The sequence below is a fragment of the Mesoplodon mirus genome (assembly GCF_964341445.2).
Source record: "Mesoplodon mirus genome assembly, chromosome: 10".
Classification (NCBI taxonomy): Eukaryota; Metazoa; Chordata; class Mammalia; order Artiodactyla; family Ziphiidae; genus Mesoplodon; species Mesoplodon mirus.
Genome location: NC_138986.1, coordinates 82,811,205 through 82,825,657, shown reverse-complemented (window position 1 = coordinate 82,825,657; position 14,453 = coordinate 82,811,205). Strand labels below are relative to the sequence as shown.

Here is a 14,453-nt window from a genome sequence, read left to right as displayed (position 1 = left end):
GAAAAGACCTGGATACATTCATGATATGTTAGTAAATATGGAAAGACCAGTGGCCTAACTTTAGAAAACAGAAAGAGCATAGCTTCCTGTGAATAGCAAGGATTGAGATCAGGATGGGCAAAAAGAGAAGTGTTCTTGGGAGTAAAAATGGATGATGACAATTGGGTAAATTTAAGCATGAAGATATTAAGTGTAATTCTTATGTCAGTGAAATAATAATTTCAAATTTTGTTTTTAATTCCTAGACACATTTAATTAATGAACCCATTTAATTAAGACATTTAAATATAATATAAATGTATTTTAGAATAACGGTAATTTTGAAACATCCAAAAAACTGAGGATAATAATGTTGATACTGACTAGGGCTATTTCTTTGAGTCTAAATTTTATACAAAACCTGGAACCTAAAATATAGTGTAAAGGAAAAAAAAATATCTTCTTTGAGCCAAGAAAGGCTAAATTTGATTTCAACTATAATAGTTTGAAATCCAATTTTGGATAAATCCCTTTTGCAAACAAGTTACTGTAATTTAATTATGTTTTGCTTTTACCATCTATCCCTAATTCATTTATGTTTTTTCTCAGTTTATTCCTATTTTCCAGACAAAAGGCTATTTTTTCTGTTTTATAAAAAGCATATTTCCAAGTTTACTAATTAATTATTTAAAACCCCCAAATTCAATGTTGTATAAATGCCAGAACATTATTAAAATGCACAAAGTTTCAGGAAAACATAAATGTGTCTTCATGAAAACTCCAAAAGTCTATATAGTTTTTATCACAGATGTGTCACATTTATATTCTTATGTATACACACACACACACACACACACACACACACACACATATATATATATACAAATTTAAAATTCTCATATGTATCTTTTTACAGAAAGAGATAAAGGGATAAATATAGATTATAGAAATAAATATAGTTATGAATATTCACTTTGTTTCATGTTGTGATCATCATTAGGGTTTTCTTCTAAATATCCCAGGTTTCCTTTTCCAGGTACTTCTGTTCAGGGTGGAGCAGCATCGATATTTTTGACTAATGAATTTGACTGGGAATGATGTGACCAGTGGGGAGAGAGATTAGTGCTGGCGGTAGACTTGCAGATGCTCTGGATGATGGCTGCTCCATCAGATGGTCCAGAGTGAGAGTGATGATAAAGGAGGGTGGTCCTGGTGGACCTTTGATGGATACATCTCATAAGCAAGAAATAAGGCTTTGTGACTTTCAGCTGCCTGAGATTTGTTCAAGCAGCCTAATTTAGTCTACCATGAGCAACTCACTTACCAACCTTTCAAAAAATTGTTAACTGACCAATTTAGAGTGTAGCCACATGAAGTGGTATCCAATTAAAGATTCCCTCCCTTAGGCTTTTATATGACTTAATGAGAATGAAAACTGAGAAATTCTCCCTTATTAGTGATGTTACGTTTCATCAGAATATACTGTTTTACAAGTATATATAATCACTACTAAATTTTTAGTGAATTTTGAGGTTTTAGAAAGATAACTTTTGTAACCTAAGGAAGTCTAGTTCTATTATTTTTTGGGAAAATTATCAGCTTTTCATGCTTGAATTGACTCTTTTAAAAATTAAAACATATCTGACTCTTTCAGCTAAAGGGCTATTTTTCTGGCCTGGATGTGCACAGTTGTCTGGTAGTTGCGTGTTTAACTGGGAGGGATCTCTGCTCCTATCAGAAAATGTTTAGTGCAGTTATTCTGAAAACATGAAAGGTTCTCAAGCCAGACTTCCTTGCGTCTGAATTCATATCCATTATTTACCAACTGTGAGCTTGGGCAAATTACTCAACCTTATTAAAACGCAATTATTCTCACTTATAAAATAAAAACTGGGCTCCCCTGGTGGCACAGTGGTTGAGAGTCTGCCTGCCGATGCAGGGGATGCAGGTTCGTGCCCCAGTCCGGGAAGATCCCACGTCATGGAGCAGCTAAGCCCGTGAGCCATGACCACTGAGCCTGCACATCCGGAGCCTGTGTTCCGCAACGGGAGAGGCCACAGCAGTGAGAAGCCCGCATACCACCAAAAAAAAAAAAAAAAAAAAAAGAAAGAAAATAATAATAATAATAATAAAATAAAATAAATAAAATAAAATAAAAACCCCTCTACATGTACTATTCTGAGAATTAAATTTAGTAACATATATAGAGCACTTAATATGTGCCACAGACAAGTTATATCTTTAAAATTATAAGTAGGTTTGTCATGACAATATAAAATAAATAAGTATAAGTTAATTCATTAATTTCATTAATTAATGAGAGGACTTACCTGGAAGATGTTGACTAGTTCATAGGGCATTTGAAAAGATATATATTTATAGGAAGTTTAATAAAGGCATTTGAGAATAACATTACTAACTTAAATACAAATCTGGTTACTGTCCTACAGAGCAATAAATAATAAACCTTTGAAGTTATTTGTTTCCACTGAACAGAAATGATTTGCATCTCTACTGGACAAAAATCTACATACCACATAGGTCTGTGACCTTTAATTAACAGTCAACAAGTAATTATTTAATACAAGTAATTTTAACTCACTCTATCAGATGCTGTCAGGGTACCTCTCACACTGCTATGATGTTACCATTTCAACTTGCCATAGCATCTTCTAGCTGCCTGTGTTTGTATCTATGAGCCTGAGAGCTTTCAGAATCTTCTGCCCTGAAAGGCAGAACAGGAATTCTGGGGAATTCACACTCTTTCCTTCCTCAGCATCTCCCCAATCCAGCATGCAGCCCATGACTATACTTGGTGGGAGATGGGGTGTAAGTACCTTACCCTCCTCACTCCATCAGGTGGGGTATTTCTGAAGTGTATTTTTCATGGTTGACCAGAACTTGCCCAGGGAATAAACCCTAATCCCCACTTCAATAATTGACATAATAATGCAAACTTCATTTCCTGCATTCTCTTCCTTCTACCAGCTTACTCCACTTTAGGTGTTGTCTACATCTCTCCAAAAACTACTTCCACTGGAACTCTTTGCTCAGAGTTTATTTCCAGAGAATCCCAACTGAGAACTGCAAATCCTGGAAAAATTCTCAGGGCCTAGCAAAGCTTCCATCAACCAGTCAAGCCTGTAGGGGCAGCTGACTAAGTACTCTGTTGCGCCTGAGAAAAGCCTGCTGTTTCAGGGTGATTGTCCCCCTGCTCACTATGAAAAGAACAGGTGTAGGGAAACATCTCCCCATTTCCCACCACCCACAATCTAGGTCTTATCTCCCATTACTTACCATGGCAACAGTTACTGTTTTGTGTGAGTTTTGTTTTTCTCTTTCTATCTTAATATAATCTCTGCAAGCATCATGTACGTTTTGCTCATCATTGTAGAGAACCTCGTACAGTGTCTCATACATAATAAGTAATTGACAAATATTACTTGAATATTGTTCAATAAATAAAGAAGAGGAAATAGAAGCAAACATAAAAGTGGTGCTCTCAACTTGTCAAAGAGCTAAAGACAACAACAGACTTCTGACTACACATATTTCCTGGCAAAATAAAAAGTGAAGATACTGTAAATATATATTTTTTAAGTATCATCCTTCATAGATCGGTTAAAAAAAAATAATGGTGTGCCCAATGTTATATACCATCAACTACTTTCATTTCCATGTATAAATTTATTATACTAATTATAGCTTACTTTATTATATATATATGTATATATATACATATATATGTATATATATATATATACATATATATATATGTATATATATATATTTTTTTAAATAAATGGAAGACACCTGACAGAGACCTGTAAGAAACCAATTAATTTGATGATTAGTCTTTTTCCTTTTGAAATTTAAGTTGTGAAAAACAGAACAGATATTCACAGGGCACTATGGAATGGCAAACTATAATCCTAGAACCTCTGCATAGAGGACATCTTGAGTTCAGCTACACAGTCTAGGTATTTTCAAGGTGTGAAGTCCCTAATTGTTTTTCTTTATTGCATCTTTAAATTTTATGGGGAGACTACAGTTGTTTATGTGTTGCCTTCTTAATTTAAAATGAAACTACACAAGAAGTAAAGTTTATACCTAAATGTATCTCTCTCCTGATAATTTGAAAATAGGGGATCCATGCAATTGTTTCTAATAATTATTCATCCATAGCTTGCTGCCCTATACACATAGTAAAATTATAAAAGACACTGGGGCACACATGTTTTCTTACAAGTTATGCAGTTTATGTTTGATAGAATTTTGTTGGTGACCACTTTCTGTATTAAGATGTCTGTTTTGTATTTTTTCTTGATTATTATTAGTTTAAAAAATTACATTTTCTTTATATTGCTGTTGTGACTCTTCCACAGTAGAAAGCTAAAATGATATATTTTAATAAAATTTAAGTTCATAATATTGTATATTAGATATTGTCAGTGAAATATTGTTAATAAATTTAGACATTTTGTGGGAACCATAGATTGATGTCCTGACAATATTATTAGACCCTGAGCAGAAAAAATATTCAGATGCATATTTTAAAAGTATGAAACCTATTTATTTTATCAAAAAAACCCAGTAAAATCAATCATATATTTTAATGTAGTTCAGCAAGATCATTTCTCATAGGTATTAATGTAACAGAAAGGCAGTTAGCTCAAAACATTTCTGGCAGTTCTAAAGATGCTTGAATTTTATAGCTGCCCTTGCTCACTTATGTTTGGGGGTGGGGGAGGAGAAGGATGGAGGTGAGCATCAATTAAATAAATGATAAGATCTTTGATGGATAGATTTTTTTTCACCTTTTTAATTTAGAAGGTAAAGCCTTCTATCACAGTTTAAGTTGAAAATTATGGCTGAGATAATAGAGGTCTGACTCCAGTGCAAGTTAAAGAGGAAAAAGTCGCTGCTCAAATGTCAAGACATCTGTGGTCTAAGATGATTAAAACCAAACTGTTTGCTATATGAATCCCAAGGTGCAGCTATATCTCAGCTTTGGTGACATTTAGCCAGTGACTTTTCATAGCTTGTTAATAATGTATAGCTGTCCCTATATAAATCTGCAGTGACAGAAGTGGCCATTTGTAGTGGAGGAGTTAATGAGATTTATTCTTGACAGAAAATGCAGGTTTGAAAAGTATTTCTACAAAATCAAGATTGATGTCAAAAGAAATCATACATTTAATGGACCATGGCATCATAACAATTTTTGAGTGTCTTAACCAAGATCACAGAATTTTGTTCAGTGATATATTTATATTTTTAGTCAGCCTTCTATACAGCCCAAACCCCCAGCTCTCTCCGCCGCTAGTTTCTACTTATCCTGCATAAATCAGAAGTCTTCACCTTACAAATCACTTCCTCAGTGGGAATTTTCTCACCTTTGACTTGGTTAGTTCCACGTCATTCATGTAATTTTCCCATCGTAAGACTGTACCATACATTTTCATGATTACTACTTTGATGCCTGTCTTTCCCACTCAACACCACTAACATGTTTCTTAATAAATATTTTAGCTTTCACTAAATCCTTAAATGATTACTCAACCATTGAATCAACATTAACATGTTTTGGAATGAATATTCTTTGCTGAAGGAAGAGCTGTCTTTGTTAGACAATGAATTGAAGAAAATTTCTGTGCATATTCTGACTATTCAATACTAATCTCCCATTAATTATTTCATTTCAGTGGAGACAAGAAACTGCCGATTTTAGTCATGTCTATATCTAATATGTCAACATAAAACCTGACATGTGTATGAATAATGCACAAACTATGAAATGCCACAAGGCAGATATGAGACAGAAGAAAAAGGAATATAAGAAAGGAAATGACTTTACAAGTTAGTTGTTAGTTTTTATTTATCATCTATAAGAACATAAATAACCTCCAACTTTTGCTGATTTGAAGAGGGTTATCAGTATTTTGCAACTAATGAAAATAATATATTTTTATTATGAAAACTTCAAAAATGAAGAGCAAAAAATATAAAACAAAAGTCTGGAGCAAAATTGTCATGTTAATAGGTCAAACATGACTGAATACTACCAATTTCATTTTCAGAACCCACTTAAATAAATTTTCAACAACTGAGACAGTCACTGTTAAATTTTGCTGTAGTTGCATCAACAAGAGCATAAGAGATTTATATTAGTTTCCTGGCTGCCATAACAAAGTACCACAAACTGGGTAGCTTAAACAACAGAAATTGTTGCTTCACAGTTTTGGAAGCTAGAAGTCCAAACGCAGGGTGTTGGCAGGGCTGGTTCCTGCTGAGAACTGTGAGTGAACGTTCACACCTGTAGTAACTTCTGATAGCCTCAGGCACCCCTTGGCTTGTAGATGATGGTCTCCCTGTATCCTCACATGCCCTTTCCTCTCTGTGTGTCTGTCACTGAATCCAAATTTCCCCTATAGATAAGGATTAGGGTCTCCTCCGATGACCTAATCTTAACTTGAATATATCTGCCCAAAGATTCTACTTCCAAACAAGGATACAGTCTGTGGTACCGTGGTTTAGGCCTCTTTTGAGAGACACAGTCCTACCCATAACAATATGCAATATAAAAATATATGAGTGTATATAAAAATATATATATTGATACATAGACACAGAAATTTCTACACTGCTTTCACATAGGCTGTACATGGGCTTTGCAAACATGAAAGTTAATTACTGACTAATATGTCAAACTTTGCTTACCTGGTCTTTATTGCTAGTTATATGGATGCTTTCCAGTTACCTGATGTTAGAAATGACACTGGAGCTAGTGTTCTTATCTGGGGCTTGGAGTCCTCTTCCAAGTCCACGGGTTATTGGCAGAATTTGTTTTCTTGTGACCGCTGGACTGAGTCCCAATTTCCTGTCAGCCAGGGAACACTTCTTGCTCCAAGATGTCACCCATGGTTTCTTCCTGCATGGTCCCCACATTCACAACTTGGATTTTTGCTTTAGTTCTTCTAGGCCACACAGTGTGAGTCTCTCTGCCTCTTTTGTACCAGTCAGAAAAATCTCTCTGTTTTTAAAGCACTCACTCCATTGGGTTAGACTTACCCCAGGCACTATCCCCACTGCCACACAACTGGACACAATCAGAGTGATATTTCATCACAGTCATCGGCTTCACCCACACTGGAGGTGGAAGGGGAGAGATTAGGCATGACTGTGATAATCTTGGAATTCTGCCGACTATAAATACCCCATCAGTTCATCTTTGCCTTTGTGATGACAACTTTTCTAGAATAAATTCCTGGCATAAAAATTACTAACTTAAAATAAATGCAAACATATGAAGCTTTTAAAACATATTGTTAAAGTCTAATATTCACTCCCACTAGGACACTTGGAGTACTTGTATACCTATGCATCCCCAGTAACAGAAAGTTATCTCAACATGAGAAACAATACACACAGGTACATGTGCATTATTTTCTGTAGCATGAAAGAAACTTTGCAGACACATAGCTCTTTACCCCAAAATACTTCCATATTTTCAAAAATTAAGAATATTCAATTACATGATCACAGTAAATTATTAAATTGTTTCTCATCAAATATTTACCCCCCAGTTTTAGCATGCTTTGAAGGAAGCCCTCCAACCCTACCCATTCATAACCCAAAGTAAATACTGTCTGGGGACACGTGAACACACACATAAGTATAAATTTGTTTATATTTTTAAGTGTTTTATACTGAAAATATCTTAGACTATCTACTTCTCCCATTTTCTGAAAACAAGTGTTTTTTTTTATTATTTTTAATCCACACTGTATATATCACCAAAATATTTTCTTGAAGATCTCCAATTCATCTTCACTTTCAAAATTATAAAATTGTATCCTTACTCACGGCACTTCAGTAATCAGTAAGTCATCATTTTGCCTACTCTTTTGATCCCTAAGTCATCAATACTTCATAGGATAGTTTTTCAATATTATTATTTCAATTATTTAAGTATAGCACTCAGATATTATAACATATTATCTTTTTGGCAGAAACTATAAATTACTTTGAAATATATTCTTGTGATGGTTAAAGAATAGCAAGCAGTTTCTTTTAGAGAATTTAAGCATGGGGAAATAGGAATTTAACTTATCCATCTCAACATTGTGCCTTTTTTCGCTTAATATAAATAACAACCATCAGAGCAATAATAAAAAGAGAATACTAAAAATACCACTAGAACTTAAAATGTACCAAAATTTTCATAACATTGTAATAAGTATATTTTTACATTATTTTTATTACATTTACTTTTTAAATTTATCCTCAAGCTAGACCTATAATTTCAGTTTAAATATAATCCTGAAATTATACATGAGAAAATCTTATGGATATTTATAAATGTAAAATTTGCATCATTGATTAAGGTCACACAGCTGACAATTCCCAGAGATCTTATTCGTCTCTGTGTCGTCTCCATGTCAAGAATTCCAAAGCCTTAGCTCTGAATACCGTACTTCCTGAATATTGCACACTACACTGTCTTTGCTTCTGTTTAATCAAGTGAACCATCTGGAGAACTCCCCATGGAGTCAGTTTCAGATCCAAGATTACATACAGGATTGATGTTCCCAGTAAGAATCCAATATTATAATTTGTCTAAAATAGTTTTACTTTAGGTCATTTTACAAATCATTGAATTCTTAATTCTTCTGTTTTATTTGTTGATTCAAACACACGACTGCTGTGGTGTCTAGTTTTCAATGTTCCATCGTTCAGAAATGTGTTCATTAAAATCTCCTAATCACCTAGCATTCAGCCTGGACTTTAATGCTGATATAGACCTAAAACGTCCTATTAGTTGGGTGGCAAAGTAAAATAGTAAACAGTATTTATTCCCCAAAGAAATTCAGCTATCTCATAAAGGCTTAGTTGATGTGAAATAATAAAATTCTGATGAATGGAATCCTAAAGGACCATTTCTAGTTATTTGCTCACTAAATTAGGAATTTAAGGGGGAAAAAAAAGCTTTATATAGCAAAGAATTACCAATGAAGGAGTTTGGGCAGCTGACATGCAGATGCTGCATTCTGTAAGCTCATACAGAGATTCCTCCCACCCAGTAATATGTGTTATTTTGATTCAGAGCTATGTAGCACAGGTAAGTGATTGTGACATGCCCTGTTAGCAATTGCAAGGAAGACCACCATATCAACCACACAAAAAAGTATATTTAGATCAACTCGGGTAGGAAGAAATCAGGAACTGGTTTGCAAAACACATTATTTTCATACATATATACAGTTTTTCTACTCATTATGCTTTCATAATGTCATATTGTAATGTTCTACTATTTCTTTGGGTATTAGTATATTTAAAATGGGAAATGATAAGTATAAATATATTAGCTTTGCAATAATTCTTAGGAGTATAGTTTCTGTCATCAGAGAGTATGCATTTCTAAAAAGCACTTGAACATTAAAAAATAAAAATTTTATAAATTCTGATATGATTCTGTCTCACAATAGAAACACAGATTTTCTGTGTTATTTTTTCTTTTCCTCTTAGTTCTTACTCACTCCTTTCCATCTCAATTCTTTTATTTCATAAGAAGACCATATACTGTATTAAGATTCAGTTAACTTCAGCAAAAAAAAAAAAAAAATTACAAACAAGCAACTAAACTAATTTAATGAAAAACATACCTAGAATTTTTATGGCTCATAAAAACTGGAAGTTCACTTATGCTGCTAACTTCAGGCATAGCTGGATCCAGGGATGACTCAGTCCAGAAATTATTTCTCTATCTTTCAATTCTACTCAGCTGTAGAATTGGCTTTAGCTGAAGTTGAACTCCATACACAGAGTGGGAAAAACTGCTGTTGATAACCTAGACCTCAATCTTCTCAGGCTACAGTCTGAAAGAAAGACCAAATCAACTCATAAGAAAACTACTTGGCATTGCTTAAGTCAAATCCTCACCTCCAAACCAAACCTAAGGGGATTTGTAATGGAGCAGGTTGGACCATTTCTACCCTTTCGATGACACAATGTAGGATTCCACTGTTAACCTCAGACCACTACTCTCCCTTCCAGCCCCCCAACCTACCCACAGGCACACAGGATTCCCTTAGGGGAATGGATGCTGAGCATACAGACAGGACAGACCTTCTGTGGGTGGGATGATCACACTTACCAGATTGTCTGAAATAGTTGTGGTTCATGCCTGTTGTTTTTCTGTGTTAATTAATAGGAGGATCTTGTTTAATCCTCGAAGTATGTAGACTTAGATGCAAATTATAACATCACTCTATCTGTGCGTAAGAGCACATCTCTTCTCTCCTGAGAATGGAAGTAGGTGAATTTGGAAGAACTAACAGGTTGAAAATATTTTCTTTTTTTAAAATTTCTATTAATTACAGAGCAGGTACAAGATTCTTCTACCCTCTCAAGATAAAGAAGGGCTTTAGAAAGAATGAAAAGAACAGATAGCTTGTTTTTGGTAATGCAGAGTTGGACCCATGTTGAATCTCTGGCAGGAACTTTGACTGCTCCCAAAGTGAATGTGAGTTTTCTGCACAGGCACTATTTCATTCATTATTTCTCCAAAGAAGAGGAAACCTATATATATTGGAACAGATGGATCATATGGGTAAAATGATATATAGACAAGGGCACAGTATTCAAGGGGCCACATCACATGTCCCATGCTCACTCACAGTAGAAGATCCTAAAATCCCTGGGGGAAAAATGTATTTCAATTGTAAATATAAGAAAATATATGTATACAACTATGGAGAGGTCCAGAAGATAATATATAATAGTATATTAAATTTCAGCTGTCTTAATTTATAAAATGTGATCACATTTCTATATGTTCTGAAAACATGTACACATAAAAGTTTATCAAAATAGAAGTTAAATCCAAAGACAAACTCTGAGTGATAGTTCAAACAAAAGCTGCTATGATTTAAGGTGATTTTGCTTTAAATAATAGTCACAACAAACAGGCTACGGGAGAGTCAAACAATAGGAATTTATTTCCCCCAAATAAGAAATCCAGAGATTGGTGATTCCAGGTTTGTTTCAGCAGCTCAATGATGTCATCAAGTTGGTAGGATGATTCTGCCTTTGTGTTCTACTCTGCACAGCCTGTATGCACTTTTTGTTTTCTTGGACACAGTGGTTGCAACACCTGAAACTTTTTTAAGTGTGAAAGGGAAGCTGAGGGTGAAATCAAGTGTTCTTTTCTCAAAGTGGTCTCCACTCCCTGCTGTAATGTCTGTGTGTCTGTGTGTACGTGTACGTATGTGTGTGTGTGAGATATATTGCTCTTCTGATGCTACACCAACACATGGGACCCACACCTGTGTGTGATTTTCTCTCTGGAACATATAATCTCTACTGTGTCAAGTAGCAAAACAATATAATTTTTGAGCAGTTCTATTGTGATAATACAGCTTTACAATTCAAGAAAAATTCTACCCCTCTACCTGGTAAGGCAGGCTTTCATTTCAACTCAACAGTTTTTGTTAAGTAGAAATGTCACCTAAGTGACTGGAGGAGATGCCAAAAGCCCTAAGTTTCTTGGTTAGGGCAGCTGACCTTAGATTCTGAGCTCAGTGCCCCATAGCCATTTATCCAAGATGAGACATTCAGTGTGCTTAGTGAATACAAAGAACAGGAGGGAAGATTCAAATGTTATTTTTGTCTTCATCATGAAGTATAACAATGCAGATTTTTCTGTCCTTTGCATGCATGTAATTCTTCAGTGTAGGGGATTCCCATATAACGCCTTTTCTCCAAAAAACATGAAGAGGACTTTTTAATAAAGGTATTTTCACTTTATAACTTAAACTGCTATTCTACCTTTGGGGCTTATGTAGTGAAAATAGGAAAAAAATTATTTGTATAATGGTAATAATTAACCATAGTTTTAAAAATTCACAATGTTGATCAAGAATTTTCATATAATAGGAACTTCTGTGAAGGTTCTTAAAATGGCTTTTGCTCACCTTAAAGTGTTTTTTTTGTTTTTGTTTTTGTTTTTGTTTTTTGTGGTATACGGGCCTCTCACTGTTGTGGCCTCTCCCATTGCAGAGCACAGGTTCCGGACACGCAGGCTCAGCGGCCATGGCTCATGGGCTCAGCTGCTCTGTGGCATGTGGGATCTTCCCGGACCGGGACATGAACCCATGTCCCCTGAATCGGCAGGTGGACTCTCAACCACTGTGCCACCAGGGAAGCCATGCCTTAAAGTTTTATTGGCATGTTTTGTCTAACTCTACTTCAAAACTCATGTCTTTGCTTTTCCTTCATTGAGTATATTCCTAACATTTTTCTTCTGATTGTTATCCAGGCATAGACTTCTTTTGAGTTACGGATAAGAAGCAGGTGTTATGAATTCATATGTTGAAGTCTTAACCCCTGGAATTTGACTACATTTGGAGATAAGATATTTAAAGAAGTAATGAGGGCAAAATGAGGTCATATGAGTGAGAACTAATCCCATATGACTGAGGTCCTTCAAGAAGAGGGGCTGAAGACACAGACAGAGGGAACATCACGTGAAGACATTGGAAGAGGACAGCCTTCTACAAGTGAATGAGAGTGTCCTCAGAAGAAACCACCCCTGCTGACACCTTTATCTAGATCATGTAGCTTCCAGAATTGTGAGAAAATGGGTTTCTATTTTTTAAGACACCCCATCTGTGTTACTTTTGTCAGCCCTAGCAAAAAGCACAGGCAGGCAAGAAAGTGAACAAGAAAGAAAATTCCTGAAGCAACTAAGGCACTGTTAAAAATATAAAATCATTAAAGACAAATTAGTGGACTGAATACATTGTCATCTTATTAAAATATTACTTGGTAGTGAACTAGGAACACCTGCATCATGTTCTTAACATCCCTAAAAATTCCAGAGGGAAGGACATGTTCAGGGAAAATGCTTAAAATGAGCTCACTTTGTTCCTTGGAGGCTACGGCTTTAAACTCCCTCCTCCCCAGTACAAAATATTTAATGACAGATGATGTCAAAGAGGATGTTTTTGGCCCGATGAAGATCGTCTAAAAATGTACAGGCTGGACGGCCTGCTCCTTCTAAGAATCTCTCAAAATATGAATGCTGAAGAGAACATGGAAAATGGAGAGAATTTCCTTGAGCCCAGACAGGAGCTGCGTCTTGTGGAGGTAGAGTAACCAGCTGCATAATATTTAACAGGTCATAATAATTATAATTAAAACAGGATACATTTATTGACTTTAATAAACACTTAGTTTTTTTTTATTTTTTTTGCATTTTTTACAAACACACAATTGACATTCTCACTATTTCAGATATAATAGAGAATCTGGTTAGAACTTCTGTAGAGAAGAAACATGTAGCTATCTATAACTAAATGTCATTTCAAAAAGAAGCAGAGTCTGTTAGAAGTTTATCCCTAAATGTATATTTAAATTAAAGTTTGAAAAGCACTTACACAGATTGTGGTCTCTGACCATAATGTACTCATATTATAAATAAAAAAATGAAAATACAACACAGTTGTTTCACAGCTAGGAGTTTTATAGAGTTCATGACATACTTCTTGCTACCCATCTTTTCAATAAATGTGATTCTAATATGAAAATCAGTTTCTATAATTGGAGCTCAGATTTGTTTTTCCTCCTATCAGTTTTCCAATGACACAATTGCAAATTAGAAAGAATGATCCTAAGGAAATGTACAGTTTTGTAAATAGGTAGAGGTCAGAATAATCAGTATTTTAATAAGCTGAATAGAAGCCATAGATGCTCTTGAGAGAAATAAATTATCTGGATATAAACAATCCTAAAGGCATTTCTTAAAGTTCAATTTATGCAGTGATTTATTCATTATGAGCTGATTTAGGCTGATAAGTGGCCAGTTAGTATTTTAGTTCATTTATATTATTTCATGGAGTATTATAGAAGCATTTTTGTCTTATGTCTTATGTTGGAGAATTCCTCACCATATTGGCTATATTAGCTATATTAGTTACACACAATTTAAATACTTTCAGAAATTTCTGATTCCACACTGAACTAGAATATATTACATTCAAATATTATCTTTGAACTAAAGTCCAGAAATAGCATAAATAGCAATTATTTAGAAAGAAGTATACTTTGGACATTTCCATTCCTCTGCTAAGCCTTGTGGCAAGATGGAAAAAAAATGCCATGTTTCAGACTTTTCCTTTTGGTACAGTCATATTCATAAAAAGGAAATTAGAGAAGTACAATAATTTTCAAAATATGTTATATACTGTTAAGTACAAGGGATCTTTTTTCCCCTGAGTATTTGTTATTTAGTGATATTTTTCCAAACCTTGCTGCTATAGGATTTGTTGAAATTTAAAAAAAAGTCATTTTTAATATTAACCCTAACTCAAATATGGCTCTTAAGTAAATACTACATTGAGATATCAGGAATCTGTTCCCTGATAACTTGCAGAAAAGACAATGTAAATACAAGGGAAATCAACTTAAGAGTA

General features: G+C 34.5%; 1 protein-coding gene across 1 annotated transcript in view; it reads left to right on the top strand.

Moving 5' to 3' along the window:
- Nucleotides 1-12,336, top strand: part of LOC309810902 (uncharacterized protein) — a gene marked incomplete at its 5' end in the record, with an annotated part of 182,106 nt that extends 169,770 nt beyond the window's left edge. The window contains one exon of the mRNA XM_082633219.1: nt 12,299-12,336. Within this exon, the coding sequence (XP_082489345.1) occupies nt 12,299-12,326 (28 nt within the window). The 3' untranslated portion in view covers nt 12,327-12,336. The remainder of the gene's footprint in view (nt 1-12,298) is intronic.
- Between the last annotated feature and the right edge of the window lie 2,117 nt (nt 12,337-14,453).